General features: G+C 41.8%; 1 protein-coding gene across 2 annotated transcripts in view; it reads left to right on the top strand.

Annotated features, from left to right (window-relative positions):
* BBOX1 (butyrobetaine (gamma), 2-oxoglutarate dioxygenase (gamma-butyrobetaine hydroxylase) 1) overlaps positions 1-19,974 on the top strand; it is a 35,517-nt gene that overhangs the window by 1,147 nt on the left and 14,396 nt on the right. For both annotated transcript variants that reach the window (XM_014953781.1, XM_014953780.1), the window contains exons 2-4: positions 7,125-7,561; positions 9,298-9,412; positions 19,272-19,470. In XM_014953781.1, coding sequence (XP_014809267.1) covers positions 7,175-7,561; positions 9,298-9,412; positions 19,272-19,470 — 701 coding nt within the window. In that variant the 5' untranslated portion in view covers positions 7,125-7,174. The remainder of the gene's footprint in view (positions 1-7,124; positions 7,562-9,297; positions 9,413-19,271; positions 19,471-19,974) is intronic.

Here is a 19,974-nt window from a genome sequence, read left to right as displayed (position 1 = left end):
GGGGAGGGGGGCGGGGGGGGGGGGGCCCGGGCCCGGCAGCCGGACAGGGACCCCCCCCCCCCCGACACGGTGCCGTGCGGACGTGGAGTCATGTGAGTGTGCGGGGTTTGTGCCCTTCCTGGTAGATGTTTGCTGGGATCACAGCATCACGCAAACGTTTTCCTGCGGGGGGTTTCTGGCACGCTTCTGCACGGGAGGGTGTAACGCGGCCTCGCAATCAACGACAGCAATGCCTGCTCTAATTACTCTAGGGTTGTTCTCTTTCTGAAGTTTGCGTTGATTTTTGACTCGGGCAGTACTCACAAGATATTTTATCCCTCTGCGCTCGTGAGACCCCACCTGGGGTACTGTCCAGCTCTGGAGTCCTCAACACAGGAAGGACATGGTCCTGTTGGAACGGGTCCAACGGAGGGCCATGAAGATGCTCAGAGGGATGGAGCACCTCCCCTATGAAGACAGGTTGGAGAGCTGGGGTTGTTCAGCCTGGAGAAGAGAAGGCTCCGGGGAGACCTTAGAGCAGCCTTCCAATATCTGAAGGGAGCTACAGGAGAGCTGGGGAGGGACTCTTTGTCAGGAAGTGTAGGGACAGGACAAGGGCCAACGGTTTTAAACTGGAAGAGGGGAGATTTAGATTAGATACCAGAAAGAAATTCTTTCCTGTGAGGGTGGTGAGGCACTGGAACAGATTGCCCAGAGAAGCTGTGGCTGCCCCATCCCTGGAGGTGTTCAATGCCAGGCTGGATGGGGCTTTGGGCAACCTGCTGTAGTGGGAGGTGTCCCTGCCCATGGCAGGGGGGTTGGAACTAGATGATCTTTAAGGTCCCTTCCAGCTCTAACCATTCTGTATAAAACCTCAGTTCAAAGAGGGGCCAGTGTGGGCTCTTCCTGCAGTTGTCTAACTTCTTATGTGTCGGTGGTTCCGGTGCAGCTGGCAGCAGTGTCAGATGCTGGTGCATCCCATGGGGAGCTGGTTGCGTTGTTCCCCTTCTGGCGCAGCAAACTGGTTTTAAGGCACGGGCAAAACTTGGTTGTGACACAATAATTATGCCCTGCATTTCTCTGCAGCTTCTTAACCTTGCATAAGGAGAGCACGTGTTAAACAGTACCATTAACCAGAATTAAATTTTAAGTAGCTGTGCAGGTAAAGCTAATAAACATACTGCTGATGTAAGCAAAGAGCAGAGAGCGGGTGACGTCTAGTGGGGTGATGTTTGAGGAGACTGAAGGAGGCAGATTTTTAAGAAAGAGAATAGTGAGCATTACCTTTTGACTGGAGAGCTGGGGAAGGCTGAAAGCCTAGCCTCTAGGTGGGGATCACCTTAAATTGTAATCACCTGCCAGCATCCAGGTTGACCCTCATGCTGCTGAGGATGATGAGTGAATAACAAGAACGTGGACAGAAAATCCATGATGTTCACATGGGACAGCGTGACTTATAGGAGCTCTTGGTAGTATTTGTTTTAAACAATGCAAACCTGAGGTCTGATAACTGAGAGTTACGTGTGGTGTCCTCCAGTTTCATGCAGATAACAGTAGTTCAGGGACAAGGTATGTGGAGAGCTATGATGAAGACAATTTGCTTTACATTATCAGTTGCTCTTTGATTTGACCATGGTTACAAGAATGCCAACTTAAGGCCAACCGGTGAGTTCTGCTTGTAGTTTAGTACAGAATGCAATTTCAGGTGTAAAATAGCAGCACAGGGATTAGTGTCTGCCTGGAGATTTTGAGAAGGGATAAATACTCCTGAAACTCTTGCTGGTAATTCTGGTAATCTAGACTCCATTAATTTGAGATTAGCATCCTACTTTTATGTAAAAAAAAATAAAATAAAAAAAAAGAAATAAGGCAAACCTCTAAACTGTCAAGGATTGAAAAACTACACTGAACACAATAGGAAAATCCATGTTGTGTGATTGATTCCGTTAGAATTAGATGTGCTTTCTGCAGGGGCCTGGCACCATCAGCACTAGGCATTTGGATTTGTTTTTCTCACCAGCAGCTCAGGTGCCTTGGACTCCAGTTTTTTTGAAACATAAAGTTCTATTTCTCAAGCATTTAGAATCACGTCTTAACACAAAGGTTTTGGGAAAACGGCAGTATCACCCAGATTACTGATCAGGAGTGGAAACGGTCATTTTGCCCACTTACACTATTTCTAGATATGCCTACTAGTAAGGGGGGGAGAATGTTTTCTTTGTCATCAGGTGGGAAGGTGTTAGTTGACTTCTGTGCAGTACTTTCAAGTGTGCAATTACAGGATTTTCTGAAGATATCAAGAAGAACAGTTCCAAGTTCTTCACTGCCATTTGCGGGCTTACCTTAATGTTCTATCCATTTTCAATGTAAAAAAAAAAAATCAGGAATAGCACCCAGTTTCCAGACAAATTCACCCAGTCTGTGGATGTCTTTCCTTACGATGCCCTGGAAACAGACAGAGCCCTCAGGCTGGGGTTTCTTGGTGGCTACTTGAGGAATGTTTCATCCCAACTCTCTGCCATCTGTCATCCATTGCTGCAGGAGAGAGAAATGCCAGTGTTGACCTGCATTTTCAGCAGAAGTTGGTAGTTAATTTTTTGCCCCATTCTGGTTTGTAGTGCTGGAGGCTGGTGCTCCCTGGGAGGGTCAGAATGGCTGGGTGCTGTGTCCTGCATCTGTGACCTGCAGCTGGATAGCCTGACCACCCAGGTATTGTATGGTGCAGGTGAGAAAAAGGGAGCTTGATGTGCCTCAGCCTCACCTGGCACAGAGACCCCAGCTGGGAAGGCTGAACAGGGTAGGAAGAAGTTGTGAAAAACCCCCATTTGGTGTGAAATGCCTTACTGGAGTAGTCCAGTACATTCTGAGTAGCCTCTGTGGAGAACTTGACCCAGAATAGTGTTGTACCCCACCAATGCAAACTGGAAAAAAATCCTACCAAAGGGAGAAGTTTCTGCTGTGATGGTGTGTGTATGGGACAAAAAATAGACTTGCAGATCTATGTGATGTTTGTATCTAAGAAGAAAAACATCTAAAGGGCATGCTGTAGCAGATATTTTTAATCATTGTCATCTGGGTTTTCATTCTAATAATGACATCATGATATGACAAACTCGGGGAAAACAATAAACAGCCTTTTACTGTTACAAGCTTTCTCTCGGTAGGTGGCTAACTCGAGAAATGGCTTTGCAGTGAAGACAGAAGCAGAAGTCTAATGCAAACACTGCAGTGTATTTAAAGAGCAAACGCGTAACTTCGCCACAAGGGAAATCTTTTTGCTGTAATAATTTTCATGGCTTCCTCTTGCATAATCAGCAAAATGAATAATATTAGAGCTGAGGGTCCCGATTCTCTCCAAATTAACCATGGTGTTTTGCAGGTACAAGTTCACTGACTTCAATAAATAGATGTAAATGAAAGAGCTGAATATGTCTGGAGTCTTGAGGCAGAGTAGCAGCAGACAAAGTAGATCGGCACCTTAAAAAAGCTATGTAGAATGATTTTTATTAATATTGCATAGTGTCTAGTGGAATGGTTTCCTACCCTAAACGTATTGAAGGCTCCAGTCGCAGCCTGGGAAGGAGATCCTCCCTCTCTTTGTGGGATGCAGTGCTGGTTCAGATTCTGGCTGTTAGCACTGGGAGCATTTGTGAGTGCTTTGTGATGATCAACAGGTTTGACTGATGACACCAAGACCTGAAATCTTGTGGAACAGGGGTACCACCAACAGCGGTGTAGGCTTTTCCTGCATGACAGTAACATTTAGGGCTGCCACTATCCACAGTTCTCCCAGCAGGATCACGTTTAGTGAATTGTGTCTGTAGCAATGGTTGTCTCTGAACATAAGCGTCAGTTAATCATAAAATTAATGCCATGGAAAGTGGTCTTGCTGAATGCAAACACTGCAAAAACATCCATGTTGGAGCTGGTTGCTGAGGCTCTTTCTGCAATCCGTGGAGAGAAATGAGGGTTCAGTTCTTGTCATCCTAAGGCAAGTTTCTGACAAGGTCAACTGAATCATGATCCAGATGTGCCTGTTAGTTAGGAGTGTTGGGGATAGTGCATGGGATGTTCAGGTGTAGGTCACTATGGTACCTGTCCGAAGTTAGGCGAGGTGAGCCCTGCTGTACAAGCTTCTCGCATCCGAGCAAAGGTGAAAATTCCTGTTTGGCTCACAACCTTCACCATTGTAACATAAATTAGATGTAACTCATCTCAGTAACCTCCACAAGTTTGGGTTTTTTTGTTGTTTTCTTAACTAGAAATTGTGTCTGGCAGGATTGGTTGCATCTGGTTTTTTTCGGCTGACCTTTTGTTCCAAAGCATTTACAAAAGTTACTGTCAGAGATTTAGGAGAGATTCTGCTTGACATGCATTTTGTGTGAGTGAGTTATCCATTACCAGGTGAACAAATACCAGTTAAGTGACATCTGTGATAGGAAGACAATAAATTCACCTTAGTTTCTTGCCATAACAGAAAATTCTGATGTGATTTTCTGTTACTGGTAGAGGAGTCTCTTAAAAGCAAGTTCAGAGATCTTAATTGAATGGTAAAACAGATCCCTAGGAGCCCTTTGAATCTGGCAGGCTTCACGTAGGACTTTAAACTTGGTGATGAATCTTCCCTGAGAGGCAGTTGACAGTCAGACAGTAAAGGGTTAAGTATTTTTTCCTGTCGCTTGTTATGCCATCTTGAAGAAAAATATTTATAAGAAGTTCATATACAGCCGCCAGGTGGTTGTAACCTCCATGCTAAAGTCAAAAGAAAAGGAGCCTTTGTTTATGTTAAGCACTAAGCATGTGAATGATACTTAAACTATTTGGTAAGCTACTTAAGTACATGAGTACAAAACCAGTGCACGAGCTACTGGATGGATGAATGTATGAAGTACATTATGGACAAACTGTAATGAAATATATAGGTGAGTGTATTATGTTTACCCAGTTGTCAGAATTTCCCCTGCCCCCCTCTGGTAAGCCAGAGGAACTTTTTGGTGGCCTTAAACTTCACAAGCAAATTCTGTTCTCATGGTCTTGTCTTAAGCAGATATGTACAGAGCGCCTACTTATATTCAGTACACAGAGAAAAGCATCTGTGTCCCTACAGGAGCTAGGTAGTTGGTTCTGGGAAGAGTGCTCTGTGCTTGAATTCCTTATACGCTGAAAGATAAGTGGAATAAATTGATCCCACCATTTGTGTTGCTCATATGCTTTCTAGCAGCGTCCCTAAATTGAAGCAGATGTGAGCACCATGCTTTGTGCTGGACAATTCAGATGTCGGGATTTTTCTGATCTTGCTTACCTTAAAAGTTTTATGGTGTGCAGCTACCTGATCACCAACCTTAGGTAAACTGGGTTAGGGGTATGTGTGAGGACACTCAGCTCTGTCTGCGTCACGCTGACTTTTGATATGGGTCGTATTACCATTTGAGGGATTCAGATAACTTCGTATGTAGCAGGGCAAGTATCAAGAGTTTCTGAGTTGCCTAAGCAATTAGGCAATGGTTTTGTGACTTGCTGTTGTGGTTTAGGCCAGACTGGCCAGTGACGGATGACAGATGCTCCTGCATCTTAATTGTCCTTATTCCATCTAAACTATATTTTGGTTGCTTAAGTGTATTTACCATCAGGTAATGCACTGCCCTGAACAGAGAACTATCCTGAAACCAGTACAGGTGTGGCAAAAGTTTACAATATGTTAAAATGACTTGTTGATGGTTGTCCTGGTTTGTAGGTTGTTTTGGTTTTTTTTGAAAACCAGATATTCTAAAGTTTTGGTATAGTAGGAACCTTCATTGTGTTCCAGTACTTGTCTTTTGTTTCAAGGAGATTAGAATAAGTATCCAATTATCGCATGTTAAAATCCCTAAATCATACCACATCTTTGCAGTCATACATAATAAAACTTTGTCCAAGAAATCTCAGAAGGAGACTGTAGTCAGTCTTGTGGTATAAATATTTTTTCAGTTTGGACGAAAATTGAGTTACTTGAATAATCCTTTAGAATTAAGGGGGGCATACAAATATATATATTCACACATGTATGTTAGTGTACTTATATATATGTAGAAGGAAAGTTATTCAATCTAGATATAAAAGAGATTTCAGTCTGTACACACAACACTAGCTGTGGCTTGGACTGCATTGCAAGTCATAAATACTGGGTTTTGATGGGACTACTGTGTGCAAATAAGAGAAAGTAGAAATCAATATTCTGATTTTTTTACACTCAATCAAATGAAAGAAAAGCAACAGGAGACCCAGGGGTCCTGTACAACCTAGTTCTAACATGTAGCAAAGGCAAACATTTAAAAAACCTTCTGGCAACTCCAGCAGATCTTAGTGAGTCAAAATACTGAAACCAATGAGGTTGTTCCTGTGCAAAGATAACTGGGGGGACTTTGGTCCTGACAGGGCATTAATATATTGCCCTGTGAGCTTAAGAACTAAAACAACAGAAAAAGATACTGTATAAATATGCAATATTTGAGATGGTTAAACACTCTATTAAAAATATATGTAATGATTTATTGTTTCAGGGGGAGGCCAAGTATGTTTCTGAGTATGAAAAACACTAGACCAGAACTTCTTTTCTAATTTAAGATTTGGATGGATCATCTTTCTGCAGTATAGAACGCAGCTAGCTTGAAATAAAAGACTGTATCTATAGAAAGCAGTTCAGCTGTGAGAGGAGAAAGGAGCTCTTGCAGAACTCTGTTGCTGTAGCTAAAGTCATGTTCACAAGAGATGGATTCTGTGTTCTCTTTTCCATAATATACAGCGTAAGAATTAAGGTACGTGTACTTTAAGGCTTTAGCTTTTGAACATGGTTGGTAGTGACTCCTGCTTTTTGATTTGCGGAACTGACCTTGAGGAGTCTTTTTTAAAAGAGGGTATTTGTGCAATATGTAATGAGCTGAGTGCGGAAACACAAGACAGCCACGATGATGAAGTAAATTGCTGAACTACGGGATTTTTGAGTAGGTGGGTCTCAATACATCCTCTGCGCCTCAAAAAATATAAGCAACAGATAATGAATGTTCCTAAAGGTCTAGGTAGCAGGAAGGGAGGGGAGAATCATCTTAAAATGGTCTTTCTGCTATACTGACTCCATCAGTAATAAACTGCTCTTCATGGCGTTTTAGGAACTCCAGGAAGGTGTTCTCCCTCCGAGGACTTCATTAAAGCAGCCCAAATGTGGAGGGCGGTGGCTAAGGTCCTGCCAAGGGCCAAAGTCCCCAGGGGCAGGGCGTGCTGCCTGCCGCCGGCGCAGAAGGGCAGGAGCCTGCTGACTGGGACCAGTGGGCACCGCCAGCGGGACGTGGCTGCTGCAGGGCTGCGCGCCGCCCGGCCCCTCAGCATGAACCCGGGGATCCAGAAGGTGGAAGCTTTGGACGCGGGTCATTTTGTCCGGGTGGAGTGGGAGGACGGGAGCGAGAGCCGCTACCCCTGCGTCTGGCTGAGGGACAACTGCCAGTGTCCCCACTGCTTCCTGCAGTCGGCCAGGGCGCGCAGGCTGGTCTTCGAGGACCTGGATGTGGACATCGTGGTGAAGGAAGTCGCTCTGGCAGGTAGAAAAAAGGTATTTGAAGCAAAGCTCCGTTCTGCCTATCTGCCATTCTACCCGTCTGACGATGCTTGTTAATCTGTAAATTACAGGCAGTCCCAGGTTGTACTTTAATCGCAATTTGTTTGTCCAAACCTGTATCCCTACCCTGTATTTGCAAAGCTTTTAGGAATAATTACAATTTAGCAAACGCAGATCTTCCCACCTTTATATGAAGCTTCACTTTATAGTTATGTTATGCAGAGAGCACAGCAAGCCAGGCTTCGGATTTTAGAATGTAACTGTGCTTTTTAAAATTATGCTGCATCTTTAAAATTATGATGCTTCTTCATCACCAAATGCTCAAAAGAAAGTACAGGCATTCCCCACATTTTTCATCACACTTTCATGTATGTCTTTTTTTCTCCCTTTACTCTATAAGTAATTGCCTTGAAAATCAGAAAAACAAATGGCAAAGATATGATGACCTTAATCCACATCAAAAATACCACTTTATTAGCTATTTTCCCATGTGCAAAAGACTTGATCTTAGAGCAAGCACTCAAACCAAAGTTGAACCCAATATTCAGAGCTGACCTAGTTTCTGTGTCTATATCTGCATCTACCTCGTCTCCATTAACTTTTGCTCATAAAAAAGAGGGTGTTATGGGGCAAGAGAGGACAGGAACTGCCCTCCCTATGAATTTTAATCTTTCTTGCCATATGAAAACCTAACAGATCATTTAGATTTTATAGGTTTTATTGAAAACAGTACGTGGCTCCTTTGATATGTGAACTCACTTCCTTCATTTTACAGTTAAAGACGTTTTAAACACGTTAAAGATGCAGCAGTTAACCCTTTGGCAGCCGGGACAGCCCCGCTGCAGGGCGAGTTTGCAGAGGTTGACCCATGCGGGAGCACAGCTCAGGGTCTGCATTCAGGAATTCTGGGCTCCCAGGTTGATTGTTTGTTACCAAAGTTAATACTGTGTAAAGTACTGCTTTGAATAGGCAAATGTATCATGATAGTAAAGGGATGATCTGCTTCCACTTCTACTCAGGAACTGATGAAAGCGCACACTAATCCTAAACCAATACTGGTGTTTTACCATCATGTGAGAGAGCAGAATCATGTGAAATGGGAATTGATACCTACTCAACAGCTTTGAGAACTCAGCTGAGGGTGTGTGCTGCACTGAGATCTTTTGGTTCATGACAAACAAAGCCATATGCTTTCTTTCTGTGTTTTTTTCAGGAATTAAAACAAAAATTAATGCCTTTTTAAAATTTGTTTGAAAGAGGGAAGCCTTTTTCAAAACTGGGAGAGGGATTTCTCTCCTAGCATTTCTTTTTTGCCTGTCTCTCTTGTCCTTTTTTTTTTTCTTTTTTAACAAGCTGTCATTGTTTTGGAAGATATTTTTGCTCTCTTCTGAGTTGTGGCGAAGCGCTCTCCCCAGTGATACGTGCCAGCTTCTGTGTTCTCCTCTTTCTGCTAAGCACAGCTCCCGCAGTGAGAGCAGCCCACACAAAATAGCAAATTGGGTCATGGGTTCATGTTAAAATGACCATATATAAACAGTATCAGAATTTGGATGATGATCAGGTTGGGTTTTTCTTACTTGTTTGCCCTTATGTTCCAGAAAAGGCTTAACTGTGATGTTGATCTAAATATTACAATTTCTGGACTTTCTAAAGTTTTTTTCTGTTGTTGTTCTGGGTGATGCTTTTTGAATTCTTTTGTTCTAAAATTATCTTTCATTTTATATTGGAAGATCTCTATTACGTGGCCTGATGAACACGCAAGCGAGTATGAAGCTGAGTGGCTGAAAAAACGATGCTTCTCAGAAGAAGCCAGAGCAGAAATGCGAGAAGATTTATTTTTACCAGGTAGGAATCAGACACTCTTCCGTCATGCTTGTTTCAAATGTGTGGGGTCTGACACTGACAGCCCTGGCTAGAGGTCCCTGTCCTTGTGTGAGGACAAAGTCAACCCAGCTGGGGCAGTGACAACTGCTCTTGGTGCTCAGTGCTAGGCTGAACCCGTGGTTGCTCTTTCCCTGGACCTGACAGAAGTTCAGCTGGTTGGGCTGTGTTTGCTTTCCTAAAAGCCTTTTCTTTCCAGAAAGGGTTAGTAGGTCTCAAAAATGAGGCTTGTGGACCAGCAGTGGTCTCTGTGACAATGCAAGTGTGGGCGTGTGCTCTTTAAATTATTTACATTTTTATTTTTAGAAGATTATTTACAATTGCAAGTGAGTTATAACTGAAATAAAAAAATCTTCCCTTTCCGTGGCCTTCTGTTAAAAAGTAACTGTGCAGCCTAGCAGCGTCTCGTGCTGAAGTTCAGGTCGTGTTTGCTCTGCATCCCACGCTTAACTGCAGTCATTGATGGTCCTTTGGTCATGAAGCATTTTATGCAACCGGCAGTGTAACATTTACCCAGTACAAATCACTCGCCCTTTTGAGTGAACAATTAAACCCACGAGGTTTGTCATGATGCACGTCGTCACTTCCCTGGCAGCCTTTCAGATTGTCAGCGTGAAACCTGTGAAAACTTGCAAGATTTCTGCTGTTGCTCTTGACAGTGTTCCTGTGAGATCTGCTGTTGCAGAAAATTGTGGATCTGTGTTCTGAGTTTAGACTGTATCTGTTAAAACAGGATATTACTTTAGAAAAAAGAAACTAGAGGCAGGCTGATGTGTGAAACTCAAATCCAGGTTTCAGTGTCCTCAGAGCTCAGCAAAAGGCAAATCCTTCATTGGTTTATGCTCCTGTTTTCAGGGTGTTTTTTATTCTGACAAAGAAAGGAAAGTTCGTTTGGTTGGTTGTTTTTTTCCCAAGAAAGATGAGAAATGGGAAAATGGTGGCCGTAGGTGTCTCCCGTGTCTGAGCTTTGTTTGGTACTTCAGGGACAACTGAAGGGGCCAGTTGTCTTTCCCAGTTTGTGCGGGTCCAATATTCCTTAGCTCCTAGCACCTGTTTTCCTAAACAAAAGTTAGTTCTTAAGATTCAGCCTTTTATATCTGGCTTAAAACTTCAGTGATGAGTAATATTTCCATTCATTCCATCAAATAGCAGATTCTTCATAGTTCAAAATGGAACTTTTTTCCCCCAGTGATATAAAAGTTTATGTCTGCTTTAGCTTTGGCAAGAACAAACTACACTGTTTACTATTTTGGAGCACTGGGCGTGTTACCAGAATGAATGTGATGAAGATGCAAACTTCATTCAGGGAAACTAGACTTGATTTCTCAGGTAGTAGGAATTCTTGTTTGGAAAAATGAAGATGCTGTGGAAGCTAGCAAGACATGCTGTAGCCTTTGGGGGGCTGTAAATGGATGTAAATTGAATGTTGCTCTAATTAATGCCCAGACAAATTAGTCTAGATCTCTGGTTATGTTTATTAGCAAAGGTATCAATAAATGAGGTTTCACTATTTCAGATATAATGCTATTTTTTCCCCCCTTGTGGAGCCTACCTACCTGCCATTTGCCTTCATACTCACCCATTTACACAGTGCTTACTCTCAGAATCTAAACACAATGCTTGTTTCGGAGGTCTCCCCCCGCTACTGCTGACATCCAGTGAAACCACCTAGGTAAAATATACACCAAAGATACGTTTTACTCTTTGGACATGCTTTTGAAAAATCTGTTTTCCATGGTAGATCTGAAGAAGTGTGCTTATAGAAGTGACACTAGATAAGGGCCTGTGTTAACTTTGGCTTTGTTTACTGTCATTTTGCTCTTCCTCATATTCCCAGAGAAGGTCTGGCTTATTATGATGGATGGCTTTTCCCAGCTTTTCTCGGGTTTCAGTTGCAAAACCAGGCTGCAGTTATCAAGCACATGAGTTTGCTTGCTGGCTCTTTAAGGCCTGTTTCTCATTGTGTATTGGGGTAAGTTTAGAATTCGCTTCCTTCTGGTCAGGGGAGTTACACACAGCAAATGACATGGCTATAAGTAGCTAATGATATCCCAGCAGTATAGTATTACAGACCGTGATGTGGAATGCCAGCCCTGCATGCTGGTTTGACAAATATAAGAGCAAGCTCACCAGACTGCTGCAGTTAGAGGTTAACCTTCACTGCTGACATTATCACAACTGTGGCCTTTTTTTTTTTTCTCCCCCTTTTTTTTGGCAAGTGGTTATTTGCTTTTCATGTTGTTTTTATGCTGGTTTTTCGTCATCATTTCTGATTCAAAAAATTAGATGTCAGGCGTGTGTCAAACCCGAAAAGAAGAGCAGGTCAAATTTTCACTGCATGATGGAAGTGACTATAAATAGCTCTATGCCAATATGTCAACATTCCCCTTTTAAGAACACTGCCAGATCCTATCCGTGCAGTATGAAAAGTCTGCTATTTGTGTGTACCAAGGCTTTTTTCAGCCCAGTTTACAAGATACTTTGAAAAAAGCAGCAAAAGCGCCATCTTCTACTTCCCCAGTTCTGATGTCTCAAAGATACTCTTTTTTCCCCTCCTGTTTACTTGTGTTCTCCCCAGCAAACATCACAGGAGTGATTTACCACCTTGAGCTGTCTCTCTGTAGCTCAGATTTTGTGTGTGGTAGAGAAGGCTTGTGGCAGGCACTAAGTACACCAGGCACTTCCCAGTATTCAGCCTCTCACTGCATTGCTTTACACTCACTGAGGTTTGTTTTCAAAGACACTGGCATCCCAACAGGATGGGGGCTAGGGGGGAGAGGGAGAAATAAGTGAAAAGTTGTTTTTGGCTAAAAGAGTTCAATTGGATTTATCCTGTAGTAATAATTAATAAGAGCTGCCCCCATGAGTTAGGCTGCCCTATCCGTAATCCACAATGCAGGAAAAAGACGTCTGGCTTTCAACAGACAGTAAAATATATACTGTAGGCAAAATAATTTTAGATGAAGTAAGCTGATCTATGATGTCTCGACTTTCTTTCTCACATGGCTCCTTATAGAAGGTTTTGACCAGCACGGTCCCAACCTGCACAGTAAATGCTGAATAATTCCAAGTAAATACATTTGACGCATGCACACCATCTGCAGGAACTGGGCAAAGGCCTTCTCATTTTGTGCAGTAGGTGGCTTTTTGTGAATAACCTGGTATGATTAAGAAATGGGATTCTTTTCTTCTCTCCCCCAAAATTATTGTTCTGAAATTGAAAGACTGACTCAAAAGTATTTTATTCTTCTCATTTTGAAAAATGCATAGATCTGGGGGTTTTTTAGTTGTTATGTAAATGGTCAGTAAAGACACAAAATAATTCTACAAGACCTTTGTTTTTATCCCTTACGAATTGTTCAGCTACATTTGTAAACATAAAGATTTTTTTATTGGGCAACTGCAGCTGTGCTGTGCAAGTGAGACTTAAGTCTGCCCAGACACTACTGGCTCATTCCTATCTTTCTTGCCCCTTCAGCTTTCCAAGTGTAAATTTTAAGATTTCTGCTGTAGTACAATGGAAACTGTATTAACTGTGGTTACACAGTGGGGAAAAGCGTGCTATGCTGACAAGGTAAAATAATGAAGAACCTGAGTGGGATCAGCTACCACCAGGAAATACTGCCCTTGTTCAGTGCAGCTTTTTGATAGATTTTTCAAGGTTTTTGTGGATCAAAATGGGAATAAAGTTCCTGTTGTTCAGTATGTGGGAGAACAACATGCCCTGTGGGGCACACAATTTTCTAAGACTTTTGTATAGACATTTAAAAAAAAATATTAAGTGGAACAACTTAAATATCTTCACATCACAGGATCCTTTTTGGTTTTATGCTGCATGCTTTCCTGTCCCTTTTCCAAAGAATTATGGATGTGTTAATTTGTCAAATTTTAAATATTGGACAACATACAACATTTTTGTCTGGGGCTGAGGAGAAGGAAAACTTTCTAAATACTGCTTATTTTAGTGTGGACCTATTACTTGTCTCTCTCCTACTACTGTTGTGCTTACCTGACTGTGATGGTCTCTGGGGACCAGTGAGGAGAGAAAGTCCTTCATTGCTTTTCATCCAAATATGAGTTGTTTAAAAGTAGCTCGTGTGTATATCAGACATAAGTGTTAGAAATTAGACCTTAGATCTACTGCAGCTACTAGAAGGATTAAAACCGGTGCCAGTATATTTGAATTAAGCTCTAAGATCTTAAAGATCTAAGAAAAAAGCCCCCACTGTTACTAATCTGTAATATCTAATAGATTTAAAAGGCTGTAGGAAATTCTGTGTGAAAACGATGAGGAAGTCACCGCATAATCTTCTTTCTGCAACTTACTATATACTCCTGGTGTAAGTAAATATCCAATAGTCAACTGCAGAAAGCCGGTATGATCGTCAGCCAATTTCCTCTTTGCCAGTAGTAAAACCATTTGTTATGCATTGAGCTGGTGTGTAAATGCTGCAACTTTCTCCCCATTTTGTATGGCTTTATTGCTGCAAATGAATCACTTTATTTCAATCACGGCTCTAAAATGTTTTTCTGCTTCTTTCTCTTCATGGAGATTCTGCCCTTCTCATATTTTGAAAAGTTTATGCAGTGCTGTCAAGGCAGTGGTTTGGCTTGTGCTCCAACTATGCAAATTTGTTCTTTGATTGTTTTTCATCATTTTCTTTGGCATATTTATTGTTAAATGAAGTGGCCACATTCATATTCTTAGCATAAGGGATTTGACCCTGTTGCACATGAAATTTCCATGAATGTGCTAAGGAAATGTGTCATCTTTAAAAAGTAGTCAAAGTAGCTGTAATGGTTTACTATCAAGACAGAATGATATATCAAGATGGGCTTTGCGAAGGTTTGTGCTTTATGCAATACTGTTCCTTTTTTTTGTCTGTGACTATGATGGAAAAGAATAGCTACATTAAATTTGCAGATGACATCCATCAGGGGTTGATTGGAACCAGGCTGAAGGACCAGGGTTACAATTCTAGATGACCTTGACAAATAGGAGAAATGGTAAAAATATTAAATAGTGCTTTAACGGGTTGGCTGACTAGTTCATCTAGCCTAACACTCAGTGTCTAGCAGCAATGTAGTAAAAGTAAGCGAGCCAAGCCACTCTTGGCAGTCCATTTCTTTGATATTTCGTCAGCATCCATGGTCATTGCATTGGGGTTTCCTGTGGGAGGCTGCAGCTCGGCAGCCGTTGGAGTGCGAGGCAGGGAAATAACCACCCGGGTCGGGTGGGATTGGCAGACTGGGTTGGGGTCAAGGCAAACATTGCTTTCAACTGAGTCCTAAAAGAAGTCTAACCTGCAGAAGAGATGAGGTAGTGCTTCTGTTCCATTTGGTGGTAAGGCTTCCACAGAGTGTATCATATCTGAGCACCACGCATGAAGACTCCAGAGTGCTCACTGGAAAGCACTGTATGTGATTAGTGGTCTAGAAGCATCTAAGAAATCAAGTGCTGGGAGCAGAGTGGGGAGAGAGAGAAGGAACCTTTTGGTTTCCATGTTCATGGTAGGTACACCACTGTACAAATGCACAGATTTTCTTAATGCTATTCAGAATGGGTAAAAATCTGAGCTGAGAAAAACTATAAAAAGTTTCAAATTATAAGGAAGATTTTAAGTTGTGAAGTGAGGGCATGTTTTTAATAGCAATAATTTTACAAGCTGCACTGGATTTTTTTCCTCCCAGATACCAACCGCTGCTGCATTCCATACGTTTCCCAAGATTAATAGTAGTTGGAGCTGTGCACAATGCGTTTTCAGCTTTCGGCATATTTACCACAGTGTCATTACAGAGTACGTTGGCAAATGTCAGGGGGGAAAGGTTACTTCTGCCATAGCTCAAAGACTAAGCTCTTGGCTGCATCAAGATGCCACTTAAGCGCTGGGAACTTGGAGCCTTTCTTCTCTGAAACATGAGGTAGGATTTATAAGCCTTTGTGCACCAGCCCTGCTCCTTATGACAGAAAAACCACTACGGATACTGGCTGCACTTGTCACTGGAACTGAATTCATGGGAGCGAAATGGAGCTTCAAGGACAAAGTTTATAGCCTCGCCAGGCAGGTTTTAACTATATTTACCACTTTCTGTCTTTGTTGTTTTTTTTTTTTAATACAAAGTAGCTAAACATAAAAAAAAAAAAATCACCTAAGAAGCTACTTTACTTGTACCATTTCTCAGTTTTAGTAGCTGCCTGGAAAGTATCAGTGACCAGTTCAGTTTCCTTGAAATTCTGCGATTTCCACATCATAGGGGTACTGTAAAGGTTAAACATCTCTTCAGTCTCCTGAATAGACTGCAGAGTCTGGGGAGGGATAAATTCTCAGTAGCTTAGTGGGATTCACATTCTTGATGGTTTTTACACCAAGAAAAGGTTGCTCTTGCAGGTTACTTACAGAAGCATTTTGAATTCAGCTTTTGTCTCCCCTGGCTCCATGGAGTTGGAGATGTGAGGCCAGATGACTGCCTCCACTGCAGGGTGCCCGGTTGGGAGGAAGACCAAATGGGTTGGTGATCTTTGAATGTTCTCCACGTGTTACATCAAAATCAAGGACGGTCCCAGACAGGTATGGTGAGCGTGTACTGGTTTGCAGTGCTGTGGCACAGCAGGTGTTTGCAACAAAAGCCAAAACCACCCCAAAAAGCCATGTCCATTGGCTGCAGAAGGGGCATCCTGTATTAGGTGGAACTTAAGCAAGCACAGTAGGAATTGGGAGTTCAAGTAAGAAGACTTTACAGTCCATGTACTCAGGTAAGCCTGGGGCTCTTGGGGCTGCAGTTGAATTCCAGGTGCATATATTTATTTCCCAAAGTGGGGAAAAATCTGTTGGTAAAATCTTTGAAATACTAATATTACTCTATGCCTATACTCTATGTATAAGGAAAATTTGGAAAAAATTTATTAGCAAGAAGGACTAGGAAGGAAAAGTTGAAACTTAAATATTTCACTAATTTTCAGATGGTTATTTACCTGCACCAGCACTGAAGCTTGTATTTGTCTTTCAGAGCATATTCTTGGCAGTTCATGCAGCATACCTAAAGCTATTTTAATTTCATAACTTTTAATAGAGAAAAAGAAAAGCATTCATGTATTATTTTTACCTCATCTTTCAAATGTGCGAAAGGATGTATATTGAGTTAAACACAGTGGAGCAGTGAGTAGCAGGCCATGGAGTGGACTCAAAAAGGAACTTAATGAGGTGAGATTATATCCCTCCTCAAGGATTTCGCTTTTTTGATTTTATGAACATGTTGTGAAATTCAACAGCTTGTCAATCATTCTACAGCTTCTTTGGAACACAGGGTAGAGTATAAAAGATGGTCTATGTGGACAGCTTATATTTGGGTATGTTCATTGTGTTTTTTGGACGGTCTTTAACCGGCCGTAGCCAAAGGGGAGGGGAATAGTAGTGGTTGGAAATTTGCAGACTTTGCAACTGTTGAAAAATGTTATAACTATGTAGTGTCTGGGTACACTTTTTTTTTTTATGAGCACATTGCATTTTGTACTGGGGAAAAAAAAAAACCAACGAAACAAACCCCACAAATAAAGCAACCCAATCCTGAACCTTTACATTTCTTTCAAGGGCAACGTGTTCCTCAGTCACCAGGTGAAATTCCCCAGAGTTCCCGTTCAGAAAGCTGCTTGGAATATGTAATAGTTTTTATTGTTCCTGTCTGTTGAAGGCATGTTGGAGTAAAGAGAGTTGTGTTTTTAAAATGGTGCCATCTGCATTTTTTCAATGTTTATGGTCTCATTTCTAGTATGTAATCTCTGTGATTGGACAATCAATCACATTCGTGATTGAATATTAGCTAAAATAGCAAGTAAGCTAGATCTGATGTAAACAAAACAGGTCTACTATGGAATAGCTAAAATCTTTTCCAGCTTTATTGTGCACTCTCTAAAGAATGATAAGCTTCAGCTGAACTACATCAAAGCAAGGGAAGCCAATTATGTCTTTGCTGTAAGAATAGGAGCTCTGATTCAGTGCTTGACTTAAAAATAATGTTTAGAGTTTTGCAAAAGACTAGAAGCAATGCAAAATGTATGCAAAACAAAATGTAAGAAATAGCATTTTTGTCCTGTTTACCCATTATTTTGCAATGTTTTTGATTTGAACATGTGTGTTTGTTTATTTGTGCATACTAATTGGTAAACTGGCAAATTTATGAGATACTTCATGTAGAAATGAGTGAGATGAGAGCAAGGAAGGAGACTGCGTAATATTCGGGGAGTATAAATCTGAAATAGGCCTCCTGTATAGGAGAGAGATAAATTACCCCACACCTATTTCTGTGCATTATGGTAACTTTGAAGGGCAGATGTATAGGTCTAGATGGTCTTTTGCTTTTCAGATAGAGTGAGCTGATCACACCTCATTTCCTTGTTTTGCAAGTTGTGTACAAGTACTAATATCTCACAAGAAAGCCTGAAATATGTAAGACCCAAAATTGCTACATAGAGCATGGGGAATGGCAGCCACCGGGGTTATTTTGCTTCTGAAATGAGCTGAGCCATGGCTGTTGGTACCTCTGGTCACCCACTGCCACTTCATGGCACCTCAGCCACCCCAGCTGCAGTCAGTGGAGAGGATGGAGTGCTGTCATGGTGGGGGGATATAAAGGCTTGGATGCTCTCTGTTCAATGATAAAGTGATTTTTTTTCCTGTGCATTAGAATTGAATACGCTGTGTGAAGGTTTCGTGTGGGAGCAGGGTAGAGGTCCATGCACTGGAGGTACAGCTGTGCAGAGCCCAGGATCTTGGCAGCTTGTGGCTCTCTGGGCCTGGGCCATGCCTCCCCTCAGCACCTTCTGCTGTGGTCACCCCTCAGAAAACAATTTACATGGCTCCCTGGGCAGAGTGTTGTCATCCCAGAGATTACATAGCAACCAGAGAGGCTGCTAATCATGCCTCAGGCACCTGCTGGCAGTTTCTGGCCATTTATACAAAAGGGAAAAAAAATGTTTAGGGCCTGATTATTTAGTTAGAAGATCCTCAGTGTTTTCTGGAGCTCTGTCACTTGGCTTTCAGCTCTCCAGCTGCCATGTTGAGGCTCCCCTTATTCGGCTCCAGCTCTGAAGCATGACGTAGTTACATAACTTCTTACTCACCACTCAATCTTTCCATCATTTTCTTCACCCTGGATTTGTTCAGATCTTGGGCTCTCCTTTGCATCTTCCTGAAATAAGATAAATCCTCACGAAAAAGTCTGCAGAGGAAAAGACAAGGAATTACACTTTCCTGCAGAACGTAACACAACTAGAAATAGTTTCATGAAGATAAATCTACAAAAGAAAATTGATTGGTCATTTATGCAATTGAGGTAGTTACTCTGCTTCTAAGCTGTTATATTGATGTGTGTTTTCTCTTATTCCTTCATCAGGAATATAATCTTTTCATTATGATATATCCATATGATAATACCTCTGAGGGAGACCTTCATGGTATTTTACCTAGACATGCAAGTTTCAAAGCAGTCTTAGCTTCAAATTTTCACTCTTGTGGTTCACCAGTACAGACAGAAAAATGAACGTGCACAGTTCTGATCTACTGTTAACAAAAAAATATCCCTTTCAAAAGGTCTTTCATACAACTTCCGAGTTAAAATTTCTTTACTACGATGTTTTGTTGAATTTCATTATAAATATTGCTTGTTATCCATGCAAACTCAGGGGCCCAGTTTCAGGTGGCTGACTGCAGGACTGAGGGCACATTTACAAATGCACAGAAATCTCATTAACTTCATACTTCCACTACGTCCTGAGCTTTGATGCTAAAACAGCTAAGTGCTTGTCTCTGTATTTCTTCCCTTTCAGAACGCCAGTACTGGGGCTCAGACCTGCAACTTCCCGAGATACCTTTTGAAGAAGTCATGTACAACGATGAGAGCGCTTATAAGTGGCTGTGCACCCTAAAGAAAGTAGGAATCGTGCTGCTAACAGGAGCTGCTGCCAGGCAGGGAGAGTTGGTTAAACTTGGCCACCGGATTGGGTTCCTGCGCCTGACTTTCTATGGGTGAGTTTGGCTTTTAATATCCTTGCTTTGCTGGCTAAGTAGTTACCTCTCATGTATGTCACTTCAGCTTGCTGGACCTCTTTTGTGGATTAACTTATTAAAAATAGGTGACATTTTTTTCTTCTCTGCGTATTAGAAAATGTGGTGCCAGTTAATATTCTGTATAAGATGATTGCTTTGCTATCGCAGGCAGGGTGTGTAGAGACCAGCAGCTATAACATCGACTGCTGAGTGAAGGAAAAATGGCTGAAAACAGATGATTTCAAATAAGAGATAGCCTTCTGAATAGAGGAAGTTATCTGTACTGAATCTTTTCCTTAGCCTGATTTTGAGTCATGGAAATAGGTAAGGCTTAGATGATATTATTGTGTCGCACATCACCGAGAAGATGGGCAGAGTACCTATTTCCCCTGCTTTCAACTGAGTCTGCTCTGGAAAGCCACAACCCGTCCCAGCAAGCATTTTTTTTTAAGACTGCTTTTTTGCAAAAGTAAGAGCTTTGCC

Source organism: Calidris pugnax, unplaced genomic scaffold, assembly GCF_001431845.1.
Source record: "Calidris pugnax isolate Ruff unplaced genomic scaffold, ASM143184v1 scaffold268, whole genome shotgun sequence".
In the NCBI taxonomy this organism is placed as follows: domain Eukaryota; kingdom Metazoa; phylum Chordata; class Aves; order Charadriiformes; family Scolopacidae; genus Calidris; species Calidris pugnax.
Note: the sequence above shows the minus strand (reverse complement) of the source record. Positions and strands in the feature narration are given on the sequence as shown.